We start from the raw sequence: 17,353 nt of genomic DNA on the forward strand, positions 1-17,353 counted from the left end.
CCCGAGGCAGACGCTCAGCCCCTGAGCCCCCGGCTGCCTGCGTTGGTCACCCCAGTTGGAGCGGCCGGCGGGTCGTCTCCCAAGGCAGAGTCTGGAGCCCGTGGTTTGGTCTTGGCGCCGCCTCTGCACCCCATGGGCCCCTAGGCCAGCCATGTGCCCTCTGGCTCCTGAGGCCGAGAGCGGGTGGCCTCTGAGGGCCCTGTGGCTCTGGTCCGCTGCTGCCCGAGGAGGAGTGTCCTGGAGGGCGAGATGCGTGAGGACAGCAAAGAGTGCTCTATGCCCAGCAGAGGGCCCTGCCCAGCGCCCGGCCAGCAGGGTGGGAGGGCGCAGCGCGAGTCTACTGGAGCAGGCTGGTGATGCCAGACGCCTGACTGGAGGCGGACCAAGCGGCCAGCTGCCTCCAACCAGTCCGCCCGGCGCCCGGGTCCCTCGCCCTCACCTACTGTCCGTGGGGCCGCTGCCTCCTGCTCGTCCGGCCATGCAGTGGCCGTGGCCGCTGACCGTCTCTCTTGCCGTGGTCTTGGCTGCGGGGCCGAGCAGAGTGTGGGGGGGTGCGGCCCCGCACTCAGGCAGGCACGGGGCTGAGGCCCAGGGGCAGCAGAGCCGGCCCAGAAGAGGCACTGAGGACGAGGAGGCCAAGGGGGTGCAGCAGTATGTGCCCGAGGACTGGGCCGAGTACCCCCGGCCCATCCACCCGGCTGACCTGCAGCCCACCAAGCCCCTGACGGCCACCAGTCCCGACCCAGACAAGGACAGGGGCGCCCCGGGCCGCGGCCCGGAGCCTCGGGGCAATCTGACGGGGACGCCGGGCCAGAGGCTGCAGATCCAGAACCCCCTGTACCCGGTGACCGAGAGCTCATACGGTGCGTATGCCATCATGCTCCTGGCCCTGGTGGTGTTTGCTGTGGGCATCGTGGGGAACCTGTCGGTCATGTGCATCGTGTGGCACAGCTACTACCTGAAGAGTGCCTGGAACTCCATCCTGGCGAGCCTTGCCCTCTGGGATTTTCTGGTCCTCTTTTTCTGCCTCCCCGTGGTCATCTTCAATGAGATCACCAAGCAGAGGTTGCTGGGCGACGTTTCCTGCCGGGCCGTGCCCTTCATGGAGGTGAGTGTGTGTCCTGCTAGAGGGAGGCTCTGGGGCTGCAGGCGCCAGGCTGTTGGGAGTGGGACGCGCAGGCGCGCAGGACCCCGGAGGCCTGGAGCCCTGTCTTGCTTCTCTTCCAGTTTGGGCAAGGAGACACCTGCTGTATGGGCTCCTGGGAGCTGTCGGGTAAACTCAGCGGGCAAGGTGGGGCAGGAACGTGTGTGGGAGCCGGCGGGCCGGCCCCAGCCTGGTCTCCCGCGCGGCAGATCTGTCCCCCTCCCTCTTTCCTCTGAGCTGTCCCCTCCCCTGCCTTCACCCCCTTCCATTTTCCTCCTAAAAAATCGCTCTATCTGGGCGGGGTATGTCTCCTTTTTCTCCCTTTGTACCACTGACACTGCCCTGTCCTTCTTTACTTCTTTTTCAAAAAATTGTTTAAAGGATTTATCTATTTATTCACGAGAGACACAGAGAGAGGCAGAGACACAGGCAGAGGGAGAAGCAGGCTCCCTGCAGGGAGCCCTGGGCGAGACTCAATCCCAGGACCCCAGGGTCATGCCCTGAGCTAACCACTGAGCCACTCAGCCGTCCTACCCTCCTTACTTCTGAATACCCTGCTTCCCTAAGCGGACTGGGAAAGGAGACCCCAGTGTCCTGCAGCCCTCCGACCCCCAGCCGGTGTCCACTCCCCATGAATACAAACGTTAGAAGGAAAGTCCCTTCCTTGCCATGATGGGTGTTGCTCTCAGAAACGGTGCTGGAGCCGGGGGTGGGGGGTCAGCGTCAGCTCTGTCTCTGACATGCAGGGGGTCGCTGGGCAGGTCACAACTCCTGCGCAGGTTGCTTAGCTCCCAACCGTGGGGTAGACCAGATGGCCCCGCCGGCAGGTTTCTCTACCCAATTCTGGAGTGAACCACCCACCTCCCTCTCCTTTGGGAACTTCCACCTTCAGACGGGCACACGAGCGGTGGTGGTTGTGTAGACAGCGTGCGGACGGCCGAATCGGAACATTACAGAGATACCCCAATAGACGTGCACCGCTGCAAGCCCCGGGCAGGCAGGCCACTGCGTCCCTCTGCACAAGAGCACGGCATCAGCAGGCGGCCTTTCAGACTTTGGCTATGCTGCAGGGGCGGGGACTAATGAGCACTGGAGTGACTGGCCTCCCCGGGAAGGCTGCCGCTCTAGGGAGGGCGGACGGGGTCGTGGGACCTGGGTGGAGAAGGGATTAGGGTCAGGTGTCTATGTCCTGTGCCCAACTCTGTCCCCAGTTCACTGCATATCAGTGAGGACTTCATGTCTGGACAGACGGAGGCCCAGCAGCTGGTGTGGCCCCCTGGTGTCCTCCCCAACCCAGGGAGACCACCCAACGGGCACCCAAAGTTACTCGAACCTGAAAGAAGATCCTACAACTGGGGCTAGCCTTGACATCCTCGTTGTCATGGGGGCACAGAGCCCAGCACCCCGTGAGAGGTAGGAACCGGGCTTGGCCCCTCACCAGCTCAGTGACACAGGTGACTTACCTAACCTGTCTACACCCCAGGTTTGCCCTCTGTCAGTTGGGGATAATAGTAATAATAAAAGTATCTCAATAGATTCTCGCAGGATTCAGTGAGTAATATGTACAAAGTCCTTAGAGTCAAACTAATTCAGTAAGTGTAGGGTTTTTGCGGTAAAGGGTCTAAGAACCGAGAGGAGGAGGGCAGATGTACGGGAACCCGTGCCTGCACGTGGCTGGCAGGCCGTGAAGCCTGGCCCTGCCTGACCATGGATCTCGACACACCTAACACCTCGGCGGTGGCCGACACAGCCCAGGCCGCCCGCCCCACACCTCCTAGAGGTGGAGATGCCCGGGAGCTGATCGAGGCCCACTTGAGGCTGCGTGGTGGGGTAGGAGGTAAAACACCCCCGCCTGGAGCCCCTCTGCAGGAGGGAGCAGCAGAAGGCAGCTTGGAATTCGGTTTTGTTTTTTGTTGTTTTTGGTTTTGTCTGAGCCCAAAGGATGCCCCTCCGCCGGCCTGGGCTCCCCCGCCAAGTGAGGGGCACGGGTTCTCACAAAGATCCCTTGGTGGCAGTGCTAATGAGCCAGAGATTGTCTCCCCCGCCAGAAGAGGGAAGCGTTTGGACAGAAGGGGGGATCTGAGCACAATCCCTGAGTGTGGTCGGCCATCGCCCAGCAGCGTGGGAGGGTTCGCCCCTTCCTCTCTTCTCTTCCCCTGCGGCCCTGGCTTCTTCCCCTCAGCTCCTAGGGGGGTCTTCCTGTGTGCTTGGGGCTGCTTCCCCACGCAGCCAGGCCCCGGGGGCTTTTCTGGACAGGACAGGGAGACTGAGTGTGCGAGAGCGAGTGTGAGTGTGAGCCACGTTTGGAAACCATTCACCCTGATGCACATAATGGGACGTTGTGGGGAAGGGACTACGAGGGCCCGGAACCTCTAGGTGTTTGTCTTGGTTCCTCAGTAGAGAGGAGTTTCCAAAGTCTCAGCGAGCGCTCGGGCCCCCGGGGACCCAGGCCATTCACTCCCTGGCCCAAAGGCAGAGAAGGGGGGTGCACAGGGTTGGGCCGGCCTGCACGTGGCCCCCATTGTCCGGCCTGAGCGGCTTCTTCACCTGGCTGCAGGGGTTGCTGACGCGTGTGCAGGGCCTGACGCCTGACGCCGGGAGATGCTCACTGTCAGGCCTGTCCTTTCCGCCCTTGGCACTCAGGCCTGTCCTTTCCGCCCCGTCTCGGCCGGAACCGGGCCCCCTCCTGGCCCCCGGTTTGACCGCGCGCCCCTCTCCCCCACGCCTCTGCCTGCAGGTCTCCTCTCTGGGGGTCACCACCTTCAGCCTCTGCGCCCTAGGCATCGACCGCTTCCACGTGGCCACCAGCACCCTGCCCAAGGCGCGGCCCATTGAGCGCTGCCAATCCATCCTGGCCAAGCTGGCCGTCATCTGGGTGGGCTCCATGATCCTGGCGGTGCCCGAGCTCCTGCTGTGGCAGCTGTGGCAGGAGCCGGCCGCCGGGGGCACCGCGGACTCCTGCATCATGAAACCCTCGGCCAGCCTGCCCGAGTCCCTGTACTCGCTGGTGATGACCTACCAGAACGCCCGCATGTGGTGGTACTTTGGCTGCTACTTCTGCCTCCCCATCCTCTTCACCGTCACCTGCCAGCTGGTGACGTGGCGGGTGCGGGGCCCGCCGGGCCGGAAGGCCGAGTGCCGGCCGGGCAAGCATGAGCAGTGCGAGAGCCAGCTCAACGGCACAGTGGTGGGCCTGACGGTGGTCTACGCCCTGTGCACGCTCCCCGAGAACGTCTGCAACATCGTGGTGGCCTACCTCTCCACGGAGCTCACGCGCCAGACCCTGGGCCTCCTGGGCCTCATCAACCAGTTCTCCACCTTCGTCAAGGGAGCCGTCACGCCCGTGCTGCTCCTGTGCATCTGCAGGCCGCTGGGCCGGGCCTTCCTGGGCTGCTGCTGCTGCTGCTGCGGGGCGTGCGGCGGCCCCGACGCCCCGGGCGGCGGCTCGGACAGCAAGCCCAAGACCGAGATGCCCTCCTCCATCTACTTCCACAAGCCCAGGGAGTCGCCCCCGCTCCTGCCCCTGGGCACACCTTGCTGAGGCCGGGCTGCAGGCTGGGGAGGCTGGGGAGCAGGGTGGGGGGGTGAGGGTGGAGGGCCGCCCCAGCCTGTGTCTGGTGTTTCTGTCTCCATAGGTCTTGCTTCTCTGCCCGTCTTGCTGTCTAGGGTGGACTTGCTTCCTCTCGTTGGGGTTCGGGTGCAGGCCTGTCAACGCCCCCTCCCCCGTCGCTCGCGGGGCCTTCCTGCCCTGTGCTCTCAACGGGTGGGTGGTGATGCTTCCGGGTCCCCAGAACTGCCTAGAAAGCCCCAGTCCCCCCAGCTGGGAGCCAGAGCTTCGCCTGTCTGTCTTGGAACGCTCTGCCCTTTAGTTGGGCCCTCTCTACGTGTCGGCTCCTGACACTCATCCGTCCTAGACTAGGGGCCCTTGGAGGCCAGCCCTGCCTGGCTCTTCTCCAGACCAGGTCTGCCCTGGGCTCGGACTCCTCCTCCTCCTCCTCCTCCTCCTGGCACCTGCTCTTCTCCCAGAGGATTGCTCTCTCCTTCCTCTTCCTCCTTGGACGTATCCTGGGCTGCCCGGTCCCCACCTCCCTTGGTAGGCCCCGCGCCCCGTAGAAGACCCGTCAAAAACAATAAAGTAGGTAGCAGCACCCCTGTGCCCACTGGAGTTTCTTGCCACGTCCTGCCAGCCCAGACGCACCCAGCCCTCCCCAGGACAGGCGGCGCCCCTGAGGCTTCGTGCTGGCCACCTGGGCCCCTCCCGGCCGTGGCTGGAGTCCTGGGCAGCCCCCCGGCCCCTTGGCTTTCGCAGGCTCAGGACGCAGAGCACTAAGCCTCCCTCCTGGCCTGACCCGAGCGCCCTTGGGAAGCCGAGAGCTGCAAACTCGTCTCTCCTGGAGCCCCCACCGCACTCCCCTCTCACAAAGCCCCCATTCTGGAGGAGCCAGCGGCCTGCCCTCCGTGAGCCCGGGGGGCTTCCAGCCTCTGACTCTGAGAGCTGCTCTTGTTCAGCTTCTAGAACAGACTGTTTTGCCCATAGCCGGCCCAGCTGGCTGGTCCCTGTCTGCCCCCACCACACCCCTTCCTGGCAGCCAGAGCTCCATCCTGCGCCCCCAGAGACCCTTCGGCCCCTCCTGCTGGCCCTGCCCGGGTGTCCCACTTCCGCCGGGTCCCCCCGGCGCCCTTCCAAAGGCTCCCTCACCCTGCTTGGGCCCAGAGAAGCTGGCACAAGGTCAAGCACAAGGGACACCTTGGCCTCGGCCACAAATCACCCCCTGCTTCCTTCAGAACCGCCCCCACCGCCTTCAAGGGCAGCCCTGGGTGTCCCTGGCCACGCCTGCCTGCCAGATCCACCTGGCACATGAGCACAGGGCCTCGGCAGGGTCCCAGGGGCTCGGGAGGATGAGGGACAGCGGTCGCTGAGAGCCCCGGGCTCCTTTGTCCTTGTCCACCCCACCCACACCCCTTGGCCTCAGCCCTGCCCGGCCCCAAGCCTCCTTCCCCCCTCTTGGGCATCTTAATGGCCTTGTTCTCCCTTCCTGGCACCCACCCCCAGGACGGGTGACGCCAAGAGAGAGGGAGGCCGTTGCTAAGTGATGAGGCTGCCATGCGCACAGTCTTTGTGCTGGGGAATGACACCCACCCATCTCTCCGCAGACCTGTTGCCACAGTGACCGAGGCCCGCAGCTTTGTCTGTAGAAACTTAAGATGGGTGGGTGGGGGCCGGGCTGGAGAGGGGGCCAAAGGGAGGCTGGGTGCTCCGAGGCTACTGGGGCCATTCCCTCCGCACCCCCCACTCCCCCTCCGCCCCCGCTACCGCCCCCCCAGTCCTAGCTGCACCAGTGGCTTCCTCCGGGCTGTAGGGAGGGGGCTGGGGGTGAACCGAGGTGAAGGCTGAGGGCAGGGGAGGGGGGCGCCTCGGCATCCTGTTTGGGACGCCTTTTCCACAGAGGGCGCCCACCCCCACAGCCCTGCCTCTCGGTCCAGCTCCGGGCCTCGGGAGTTGGGCGGTGGTGTCTCCGAGGCCCTGCCACCACCACTGCCTCCCATGCCTGCCAACGTGAAGGGCTTGCAAGATTAGTCAGCAGGCCAGCAGGCCTTGGGAAAGAGCCACCGTCCCTCCAGCCTGGGCCAGCTGGGGGAACAATGTGGCATTTGTTGCTTAGGGGTCCCAGGCCTGGGCTGGGAGGGCAGGTTGGCGCAGTGGTGGGCGGCAGATTCGAGCTGGGATGCTCAGAGGCAGCGCGGGCATTCTCCCTCCCTGGGGCGCACTCTGCACCAGCCCTCAGACCCTGACGCCGGGGGAGGGCGACCACCGGGCCTCCCACAGCAGCTGGGCGCCCAGAGCCCAGAGAACCACCTCCCGCCAGTCAGACTGGACGCAGTTGCCGAGCCTCTCAGTTTCCTCATCTGTAGAATGGGAATAAGCCCTCCTTTGGAGTCATTAAATGGGACAAGATATATACGGCATCTGGCGTGACACCTGGCACCTTTTCTTCCTTGCTCCCTCTTGGGAAATGAATTCCCTAGTACCACAGGGTAGGCTTGGCCGGGGGACTCTCCAGGCTCACCTGGGTTTCGGCACTTCAGAGGGTCCCTGGCACGGGCATTTACACATACACGCAGTCTGTTCCTTGTCCAAATTTTACAAGTTCTTTAGGCAGTTAGGCACCTGCTGTGTGCAGGCCCCAGGAGGAGGATGCCTGCTTGCTGCTCACCAGCTCAGCCCGTCAGGTCTCAGGTGTCACCCTCACAGGGGACGCAGGACGGGGAAAGGCAGGTCAGCCCCGACACCTGCCCCGTCCTGGTCCCGCTCCCTGTGTGAGGGACAGGCCTGTCCCGGCCTCCCAGGCCAGGGGCGAACCGCTGCCACGTCTGCAGCCAGGAGAGCACGGGGGCAGCCCGGTCCCAGCTGCCACCTCCTTAACCAGGGGGCACGTTTCCTATCCCTTAGAACTGGAAGATACCCTAAAATCATTTTGCTCCATTTGCCAACTTCCATCCACGTTCTTTCCTCAAACTCCCCTGTCGGTGGGGAACCACGTCCCCCGGCAAGTCATTTCTGGCCAGAAAGTATCTGCAGGAGGGAGCCCTGGACACCGAGGGAGGGCTGGGGAGGCTCAGAGCCCTGAGCCCTGGGGTCCCTGCTCCCAGATCCCAGCGGACCGCGGCTCCTTCTCCCTGCAGACGCAGGAGCTGAGGGCCTGGAGCGGCGCAGGGCGGGCTCCACTTTCCAGGTGCTGAGGGACAGGGGGGGCTGGAGGGCGGGGCCTGGAGGGGCTGGGCGGGGAGCCCGAAGGGCGTGGCCGGGGAGCCTGGAGGGGCGGGGCCTGGGGGCCCCGAGGGGGCGTGGCCGGGAGCCTGGAGGGGCGGGGCCTGGGCCCTGAGGGGGCGAGGCCGGGAGCCTGGAGGGGCGGGGCCTGGGCCCTGAGGGGGCGTGGCCGGGAGCCTGGAGGGGCGGGCCCGGGGAACCAGGGGGCGGGGCCCGGGGCGGGGCCGGGACCCTGGAGGGGCGGGGCCGGGGAGCCCCGGCTTCCCGCAGATCTGGGTCAAGGCGGCCCTGGATTTGGGTGAGCCGGGCCCCGAGGCTTTGAGGCAGCCGCCGCGGGGGGGGGCGGCTCCCGAGGCTGGGGTCACTTGGGGAGGGGACGGGGACTGAGCCGAGGACTAAGGAGCAGCCTGTCCAGGAGGCCGGTGGCACCTACCCGGCAGGGAGGCGGGGCCGCCCTCAGCAGCGCCCCTGGGGAACGGCGGGGGGCTGGGGGCGCGCGGGGGCGGGGCTCGGGCTGCGGCCCCATCCTGGCTGCGGGGAGCTCTGCTCCCGCACCCGGAGCCCACAGGCTTCCTCGCCCCGGCAGCTGCAAGCCCAGGGCTGGAGCTCGCGGCGTGTGCATGCACGTGTGCAGGCAGGGCCGCGGGCGGGGGGGGGGGGGGGGGTGGGGCACGCGTGCGGAGGCTGCTCTGTGGGTGCCATTGTGTGCCCGTGTGAGCGCGTGCCTCCCTCTCGGGGCGGTCTGTGCCCGGGGCGCCGCCCGCCAGCCATTCCGCGGCCTCCACGCACAAATAACCAGGTCCCGACACCCCCCCAACACAAAACTGGTCATTTATTCTTGTTGTTAGGAGGCAAAAAAATGTACAGTTACAAGAATCATTTTCCAAACAGAGGTTAAATATGAGCTAAAAGTGTAAAAAAAGGAAGAGGAACATCACTTTACAAATCATTAAATTAAACAAATAAACAAAACAAAACCCAAAGAACCAACCCCCCATGCTGAGTTCTCTCCTTGTGCAACTCTGCAAAACGAGAACAGAAAATGAGGTGGCCCATGGAGTTGGGGGCCCTGGGAACCGGGCAGGAGCCGGGAGCCGGCAGGAGGGGCCGTGGGGGCAGCGAGGAGGCTGGCCTCCCGCCCCTGCGGCCCGGTGGTCTGTGGCACTGGGTGGTGCCCGCTGGCCCCCACTGAGACTGGGGGCGGAGAGGGGCGCCTCTGGAGGCTCCCTGTCAGCCTGTGATATTCAAGCACTGCAGGGACAGGCCAGACTGGCAAGGGAAACAAACAGGACCTGGGGACGTCCACGGGTGCCCAGCTGGTACCTGCCCCAGGTGTCAGCCTTCACTTCCCTAATCCCCACCTGCCCCCAGGCCAGCCCTGCAGCTCTTTCCTTCTTTCCAGACCGTCCCCCTCCCAGATCCTGACGGGCCCCTGCAGCATCAAATGCTTGATTTTAGTCTTTGCTTAAATTAAAAAATTAAAAGATATATACATATATATACTGTACACACAGGACAAAAACAGAAGAGTGTTGAAAAGGGCAGCGTGGGGGGGGCACTGCGGGGAGGAGGGCAGGGGCTGTGGGGCTGGGTCGTTAGGAGGATGGAAACAGGGTGGATAAAGGGCGGAGGGCAAGAGGTTAGGGGATCAGAAAGGGGAGCAGTTTATTTTACAATAAAATCAGGAGTTGAAACCTCAGCAGAACAGGACTCTGGGATCCCCAGAGGACCCCTCCCCACACTAAGTGAGGAGGGGCGGGCTTAGGGGGGACGGTGGAGTGGGCGGGGAGCTCGGCTTCGGGTTTGGATGACAGCAGGTCCCTGGTCCGAGGGGGAAGGCCCGCAGTCTCAGCTTCTCCGTGACTTTGAGTGTTGAATAAGCCACTGTAGGGTGATGTCTGGGCGGGGGACAACAGAGAAGTTTATAGGCCTTCCCACGGTGGGCCGGCTGAGGAGGTGCAAGGCACACCCAGGGGAGTGGTGGGAGCCCTGGGCCTACAAACCACGGCTGGGGATCAACTTTAAGGTCACCCAGAGCCAAAGCATGGTAGGGGTATCCGGGTGCTGGGAAGGGGAGCCGCCATGGACTGCCCCGCCCCAAGGGGCCTGGGCATCACCTCATCCAACCCTGGGGCCTAGGCATCACTTCATCCAACCCTGTGACGTTACAGAGGGTGAAGTGAGGCCCACGGAAGGGGGCGATTTGCCTAAGATCACACAAGCCAGGAGTGGGGGGAGCTGGGGAGGGCGAGGCTGACGCTCAGAATCTGAGCCCCCCGGGACCTGTCCTACCGAGAGCTAGGGACTCTGGGCGTCAAGGCCCCCCCGCGCAGTGGAAACCCTCGAGAGTCCTGCTCCAGCACACCCAGAAGCGCCTCCATGCCACCCACCCACCCCCGGCCCTGGCTGTCCCCAGAATGCCAGCAGCTCCCCCATACCCACGCGCACCAATGTTGTCCTTTTCTTTGCAGGAGATGGAGTAGCAGCAGATCTCTCGGTCCTGGATGGCAGAAAGATTCCTGGGGGGGACCAGAGGAGAGCCTGCTGAGGCTAGGACTGCCCAGGGCGCCTGGGGCTGGGGCTGGAGTCCGTCCCTTTTGCCCTCCCCACCCCCCACCCGGGCGGGGTGGGCTCTGCTGCTGCCAGGTGGCCACACTGACAGCAGCAGTGGGCGCCTCCCCACCTCCTGGGAAATCCGGGAGGCGGAAGGCTAGGGTAACCACTCACATTTTCTCAATCAGCTCCTTCTCGTCCAGTGCTCCCGGGAGGTCTCGCTTGTTACCCAGGACTAAGACCTACAGAGGAGGGACGGCAAGGACTTGGTCCAGGGTGGCCGGGCCAGGCTATCTGCTTCCCGGTGTGTCCCCCCCCCTCCCCCCCCCCCCCCCCCCCGCCACCCTGAGGGCGCCTGGCCTTCCCCTGCTTCCTGCCCTGCCCCCAGTGACTGCCCAGCGGGCTCCTTCCCCTCCCGCTCCGTTAGGGCTGCTGACCGGGATGCCCTGCAGCTGGGGTTTGTCCAGTAGGTTGTGCAACTCGTTCTTGGAGGCCTCAATCTTCTCCTGGTCAGCGGCGTCCACCATGTACCTGGGGGACAGACGGCAGGATGGGGCAGGCATGTTGACACTCAGGGCTGAGAGGTAGGAAGAGGAGGAGCTGTGCTTGCAGGGGAAAACATCTTGTTCCGGCTCGGTCACCTCTGCATCTCTGGGCCACCTGGGCCTCCTCCACGGCCCGCCATTACCCTGTCATCCAGTCCCCTCTAGAGAAGCTGTCACACGGGGTGTGTGTGTGTGTGTGTGTGAAGCTTGGCCCTTTCAGATTAGGTGTAAATCCCTCCCAGTGACCCTCTTAGGTCTGCATGGGAAGACTGGCCATGGTTGAATGAAAAAAGCAAAGGAATCCCCAGATTTTCTTACAGCGAGATACTTCTAAAAAACAGTGAAAATGAAACAATCTTTTGTTGGGCATGTATATACATACATCTACATACAGATAAGATACAATTATTTTTAAAAAGCAGGGGAATGAATCATTTAAATCACGAAACTCAGGATGGTGGTAACTCTAGGTTGGGGGAGGCAGGAAGACACCGGTGCCTTCGGTTGACACTCTGGCCCTCAGATTGGCCGGGAGGTGCTCCGAGTGCTTCGCAGGTGAGAAACATGCGGCTCGTGAAGTAAAGGCAGGCCCCGCATGGACTGGACGGTGTATCATGGACCGAGGTTTGTGACTCATCCGGTTCTGCCCCATGGTCCCCGCAGGCAGGGAGGCCGGGTGGCAGGGGAGGCTGAGCCCCGCGTCCTCCTCCCCACCTGGCCCTGCACTTACACGATGGCGCTCACTCCTCGGCAGTAGCGCTCCCACATGCTGCGGAATCGGGGCTGTCCCCCGATGTCCCAGAGCTGAGTGAGAGAGAGGGTGACATGTCTCAGCAGCAGCCCAGCAACCTGACCCAACCGGCTCCCTTCCCTCCTGTCCCTACAGCCCTTGGCCTGCCTCAGGCATCTTGCGGCCTTTCCCCAACTCTCCCAGCCTCTCCCGCCTCTCCTCCCGGGGTCTCAGACACCCTCCCAGCTCCCCCCGGCTGCCCCGCCCCAATATGCACACAGGTGCTCTTCTTCGCCTTCCTGCCGCTCACCTTGATGGTCACGTTCCCTTTGGTGATTTTGCGCATGTTGAAACCCACGGTGGGGATCATGTCCTCATTGAACTGTCCTGACTGCAAGGAAGAGTCAGAATTGGAAGGGGGGGTACAGATCGGTGGAACCCAGACGCGCCGTCCCCGGCAGCCACAGCCATGAGGCCGCGAGGATAAAGCAGAGGCCAGGCCAGAGCCTCGCGGGCCCCGTATGCAAGGGGCACGGGGCCATCTCCCGAGTGTCCCCTGCTTCCCAGCAGGACGGCCATAAGCATCTCAGGGGCCCACCCCACGCCACAGCCCCCCCCACGCCACAGCCCCCCCCAACCCCCACCCCCGTGAGCACGAGGCACCTCCCCTCCAGGCACTCTCAGTCTCAGCCTACACCGAGAACAAATTCTTCCTGAGGTCTCACCAACATCTCTGTGTTGGAACAGAAGCCCCTTTACTGTACTGAGTCTCCAGCGGAGCAGAGGAACAATGAGCTCCCAGCAAAAGAATTTCAAACAGGTCATGGTAAAACAGTGGGGGGACCACAAGGGAAGCGGGCATACGGATCTTCAAACTAGCAGCAAACAGTGGGAGGGAAGATGAACAGGGCCCCCCAAAGTGCAGTGCACACCCAGCAATTTCTGGACTGTCTACGGTTCTGGTGTATTTGCACTACCCTCCATTTGTTAGGGGGGGTGATCCACACTCTACATCCCCTGTTGCCTCCTGCGTCCCCACGAGACTGAGCGCTTCCTGGGGCGGCGAACCCTGCCCCCCCCGTTAACAACACTAGCACGTGTCTGCTGGATAATTAGGAGTGGACTGTAATTCCAGACCCCACAACCCAGTTTTTGAATTCTAATGATGTTCGTTTCTCCCCTTCTACATTGTCTCCAAGATGTCTAGATTGCTCTAAACCAGCCCCAGGCTTGAAGTAAGGCCAAAAAACTCCCTCCAAGGTCACCTCCATGTTCACAGGTAGGACACTTGTGTTTACTACCCGCCTCCCCCAGATGCAGGAGACGGGGCTTCGGTAGCCTGGAATCTCAGGGTGACAGCCGTGTCTCTGAACCATGCCATTGTCTGCTGCTAGCTGGTAGCAATAATTTGCCTCAGGTCACGTAAAAAAGTCAGAGGCTCGGCATCAGCCAGGATGGAGGAGGCATGAGCTCTTACTCAGAGCCTGCAGGCCCGAGTGAAGACTCCCAGGGTCCCGTCTGAATGAGAGTGATTGGTTCCCTTTCACCTGCGGGAATTGCCCAGGCTCATGCTCCAAGGCCCGGGAAGTGAGGACTGAGTCCCCATGACGGATGCTCACGGCAAGGTGCAGGGAGCAGGTCCCTAACCTGCGGGCCACACAGATGGACTTCGGAGAGTCCCTGAACCCCCTGAAACTGCACCTGACCTACATGTGCAAAATTTCGGTTTGTAGGGACACCTCTCTGGGGAAAGGGTCTCTAATGTGTGTTTTGTTTTAGAGAGAGAGTAAGTGGGGGTTGGGGAACAGAGGGGGAGAACATCTGAAGCAGGCTCCACACCTGCTGTAGAGCCCCATGAGGGGCTCAATGTCACGACCCTGAGATCCTGACCTGAGCTGAAACCAGGAATCGGAGTCGGGTGCTTAATTGACTGAGTCACCGAGGGCCTCTAGTTTTCATCAGATATCAAAAGGGTCCAAGAGCCCTAATAGTTAATCACCGAGAGAAAGGAGTGCCCTGGAGGAGGACGGCTTCCCACTAAATATGGAGACCCTAACCACTTGCCCTCTAAGTCCCAGACCCCAGCAGGGTGCCAGGGTGGGGGTGGGGGTGCCTGCTGGACCAAAGTCCACTCCTCCCCCATCTGGGCTTATGAAGAACATAAGGGTCTGAAGAAGAAAGCCCAGTTTTTGTTAATCACTCATCATGATGCAGCTTGGACAAGACACTTCAACATCTCTGGGCCTTGAGGTTCCCTTCTGCAAAATGGGGAGAAGGGTTTTTGTTTCCTAGAGACTGGAAAACAGGCTCACAAAGTGCTTGGAAATGGTCTGGATATACATGAGAAGCCATCTGGCGTCTCTGGCAACTAGAAGACCCACAGGCTCCCATATAAATGAGAAGCCCAGCCTGGCCGCATGTGATCCTGGGCTAGGAGGCCCTTTAGGGAACAGGCTCCCTGGCACCCATATTTCCAGTTCAGCTGTGAACCTAAGCTAAGTTGGAACCAAGTTATGACTTCATTTCCCTGCTAACACCTCCTGATCTCACAAGCTGTTCGTTTAAGGTTGGAAGTGACCCCAAAGTCACCTGGTCTAACCTCTCGTCCCAGACTTGAATACCCTGTGGCTCATTCCCTCTTAGGTGGGCTCCAATTCTCCAAGAGAATTCTTTATAATGAGTCAAAAATCCATCTTCCTATAACTGCCATCCCTTGCTCCAAAGGCTTGGGAACCCCAAGACTAGTTCTTGCACAGGACAGTCTTTTACATATTTAAATGGCTTGAGATATTTGAAAATGGCTCTCTTGTTTCCCTCAGGCAAATCATCTCCTACCTTCTACATGACAGCTTTTTCAGAAGAACTCCAAACCTAAGTTTTAAGTTCTTAGAAGTGGCGAGAAGTCTCTACATAATTTTTTTTCTCCAGTTCACATTAGCCTGCTGAGTGGCTAAGACACATAAACTCAATTTTATTTACAGTCGGGCCTCATATAGTGAGTAGAAAAAGCCAAATGGGAAAAAAGCTGAGGCAAACAGATGCCAAATGAACAGGAAAGGTGATTCAGAGTCAGTAGTGGGCATGGGAACAGAGCCCAGGGGTTCCGATTCTTCATTTCCTTCTGAAAGACGCTCTACTGTGGTTATACAGCAGGTGGGCAGAAATGTGAGTGCTGGAACCCGGGAGGATCTGAGAACACCAGTTCCCCTGATGCTAGAACTCCCACTGAAATCTCCATGAGGGGTGGTTTTTCTTTAAAGGGAAATTTTGCTTGCACTTTTTAGGATGTGAGAGCCAAAGTGGCAAATTTAATTTCAAAAAAGGGAATGCATGGGCTAGGCTGTCTCTGTACATCCCGGAAACTCTGACCCTGGCAGTGTCATTTGTGACTCTTGAGTTCTGTTCCTGTTCTGGACGTGATGCAGGTCTAGAGGAGGCCCTCCTGGCCAGGGAGTGGAACCCACCCAGGGGCCTGTGGATCTCCACCCAGGAGCATGACATTCATAAATGCCCCATGAGAGAAGCTTCCCTGGGGCCTGGAGGTGACACCTAGGCTGAGCCATCAGAGCAGCAGCAACTTGTTCCTCCTCTTGGCCTTACCCTGGAGACATGTCCCAGGTCAAAATGCCTAGAAGCCGAGGCACCCAGGCCTGCAGGATCAGAGTCCAGGCATTATGCTCCTGCCCAAGGGGCCCAAGGGCTTGAGTCAGTGCCAAATCTAACTAGGGGCCAGACTCTAGGGCCAGAGCCTGGGCAGACGGGAGCTCAGGGGTGCACGCTGCCTAGGAAACCGGCATGCCAAAACCCCCAGCAGGGGCCCGAAGGTCTCACCCTGGCAGATGAGGAGCCAGGAACCATGGGGTGGAGGAAGGAGCAGAGGTCATGTGCAAGGCATGTTTGGAAAAGGGAAGCTGGTGCCTAAACATGTGACCATGGGTCACCCGCAGCTCCAGGCCGGAGCCGAGGCGAGGTGCGGCCCTCCCGCCTCAGGCAGCGCTCCTCCTGGGATGCTGAGATGCGTCAGGGGGCCCTCTTCTTCCAGGAGGGCCGGGAACGCGGGCGCAGGGAGGTACCTCAGGTACCTCAGGTACCTCGCTGACCCACCACACTTCTTTGCTGACCTATCTCGCGATGCGCGTTTTCGGGCACTATGTGGCCAACCCGGCCTTCTCGGGGAGCATGCTGGGGCGAGGCGGGACCACCCCGGCCCGGCCTCAAGGCCCCCCGGAGTCCCAGGCCCAGTGCAGCCGGGTCTGCAAGGCAGGCCGCAGCCATTACTGCAGCCTCAGCTCACACTGCCATGGAGCTCGTCTTCCCTTTTTCTGAGACAGATTTTAACTCTTTCCCCACCACTCCCTGGCGGCGAACCGCCAATCGCGCAGGCCGGCCTCGACCCAAGGCCTCAGGGCTCCGGGTCCCCAGGGTGGGCAGCGCCCCTCCAACTCGGGCTGCGGTCCGGGGCTCCCCCCGCGGCAACTTCTGGGCGCGGCGGCCTCTCCAAAGTCCCTTAGGAGGCCGCCCTCCCGACCCCCAGGACCAGGACGCCGCGGGGTCGCCCAGAGGAGCCGCTGAGCCTCCGCTGATGCCCCGGCTCCAGCCCCGGGGCTACCGCCCCTCCCCCTCCAGCGCCAGGCTTCCTCTTCCGGCAGCGGGTTAGAGCCCCGGGGGCACCAGGGGCGCCGAGGGTTAGAGCCGCGGGGGGTCCGAGGGTTAGGGCCGCGGGGGGGTCCGAGGGTTAGGGCCGCGGGGGGGTCCGAGGGTTAGGGCCGCGGGGGGTCCGAGGGTTAGAGCCGCGGGGGGTCCGAGGGTTAGGGCCGCGGGGGGGTCCGAGGGTTAGGGCCGCGGGGGCACCAGGGGCGCCGAGGGTTAGAGCCGCGGGGGGTCCGAGGGTTAGTGCTGTGGGGGCACCAGGGGCGCCGAGGGTTAGAGCCGCGGGGGGTCCGAGGGTTAGGGCCGCGGGGGGGTCCGAGGGTTAGGGCCGCGGGGGCACCAGGGGCGCCGAGGGTTAGAGCCGCGGGGGGTCCGAGGGTTAGGGCCGCGGGGGCACCAGGGGCGCCGAGGGTTAGAGCCGCGGGGGGTCCGAGGGTTAGGGCCGCGGGGGCACCAGGGGCGCCGAGGGTTAGAGCCGCGGGGCGGGGCTGGGCTCGCCCGCGCCCCCTCCCCCAGCCGGCCGTCCGCACGCGGGGCGGGGAGGCCCGAGCACTTTCGCCCCGTCATGCCCCCTCCGCGGGGCCGGGGGCGCTGTGCCCTCTGGCGCCCCCGCCCCGCCTCGCGCGCCCGCGGCCCGGCCCCCGCCCCGCCGCGCCCCCCGCCCCGGGTCCCCGCGGCCGCGCTAGGCCCCAGGCGCCCGCCGCTCCCCGCCCGCGCCGCCCGCGCACCGCGATCACGTTGACGAAGGTGGTCTTGCCCGAGTACTGCAGCCCGACCAGCGTGAGCTCCATCTCCTCCTTCCAGAACAGGGCCTTGAACCAGTCCAGCAGCTTGTTGAACAAAGCGATCATGGTCGCCGCCGCCGGCCCCGCCCGGTGCCCGCCGCCGCCGCCGCCGCCGCCGCCGCCGCCGCCGCCCCTCGCTGCCCTCGCGCTGCGGCCCGAGCGGCCCCTCCCGTGCGG

At 62.8% G+C, this 17,353-nt stretch overlaps 2 protein-coding genes across 3 annotated transcripts; one reads left to right on the forward strand and one right to left on the reverse strand.

Moving 5' to 3' along the window:
- The first annotated feature begins 294 nt into the window (after positions 1-294).
- On the forward strand, positions 295-5,292 carry GPR37L1 (G protein-coupled receptor 37 like 1). Its single transcript, XM_072831423.1, has 2 exons — positions 295-1,108; positions 3,882-5,292. Exons 1-2 carry the CDS (start codon positions 479-481, stop codon positions 4,683-4,685), a joined length of 1,434 nt encoding a protein of 477 aa, XP_072687524.1. The 5' UTR covers positions 295-478; the 3' UTR covers positions 4,686-5,292.
- Positions 5,293-8,727: 3,435 nt separating this feature from the next.
- ARL8A (ARF like GTPase 8A) lies at positions 8,728-17,295 on the reverse strand. Of its 2 annotated transcripts, none has more exons than XM_072831424.1 (7): positions 17,120-17,290; positions 12,052-12,132; positions 11,742-11,815; positions 10,904-10,997; positions 10,641-10,708; positions 10,362-10,432; positions 8,728-9,811 (listed from the first exon to the last, which is right to left on the reverse strand). In XM_072831424.1, the coding sequence occupies exons 1-7, from the start codon at positions 17,240-17,242 to the stop codon at positions 9,762-9,764; spliced, it is 561 nt and encodes a 186-aa protein (XP_072687525.1). In that variant the 5' UTR covers positions 17,243-17,290; the 3' UTR covers positions 8,728-9,761. The 2 variants fall into 2 exon arrangements, with proteins under 2 accessions (XP_072687525.1, XP_072687526.1); XM_072831425.1 differs by having other exon boundaries at positions 9,672-9,811; positions 10,362-10,454; positions 17,120-17,295.
- Between the last annotated feature and the right edge of the window lie 58 nt (positions 17,296-17,353).

The sequence above is a fragment of the Canis lupus genome, chromosome 6 (genome assembly GCF_048164855.1).
Source record: "Canis lupus baileyi chromosome 6, mCanLup2.hap1, whole genome shotgun sequence".
Taxonomy (NCBI): Eukaryota; Metazoa; Chordata; class Mammalia; order Carnivora; family Canidae; genus Canis; species Canis lupus.

Bases quoted from the DNA above. Each gene is read 5' to 3' on its own strand.
- GPR37L1 (XM_072831423.1), top strand. From the start codon at position 479: ATGCAGTGGCCGTGGCCGCTGACCGTCTCTCTTGCCGTGGTCTTGGCT. The intron at 1,109-3,881 runs GTGAGTGTGTGT...CTCTGCCTGCAG, and splicing joins GGGCCGTGCCCTTCATGGAG to GTCTCCTCTCTGGGGGTCAC.
- ARL8A (XM_072831424.1), bottom strand. From the start codon at position 17,242: ATGATCGCTTTGTTCAACAAGCTGCTGGACTGGTTCAAGGCCCTGTTC. The intron at 12,133-17,119 runs GTGCGCGGGCGG...TCTTCCTTGCAG, and splicing joins CCTTCGTCAACGTGATCGCG to TCAGGACAGTTCAATGAGGA. The intron at 11,816-12,051 runs GTGAGCGGCAGG...TCTCTCACTCAG, and splicing joins AAGGGAACGTGACCATCAAG to CTCTGGGACATCGGGGGACA.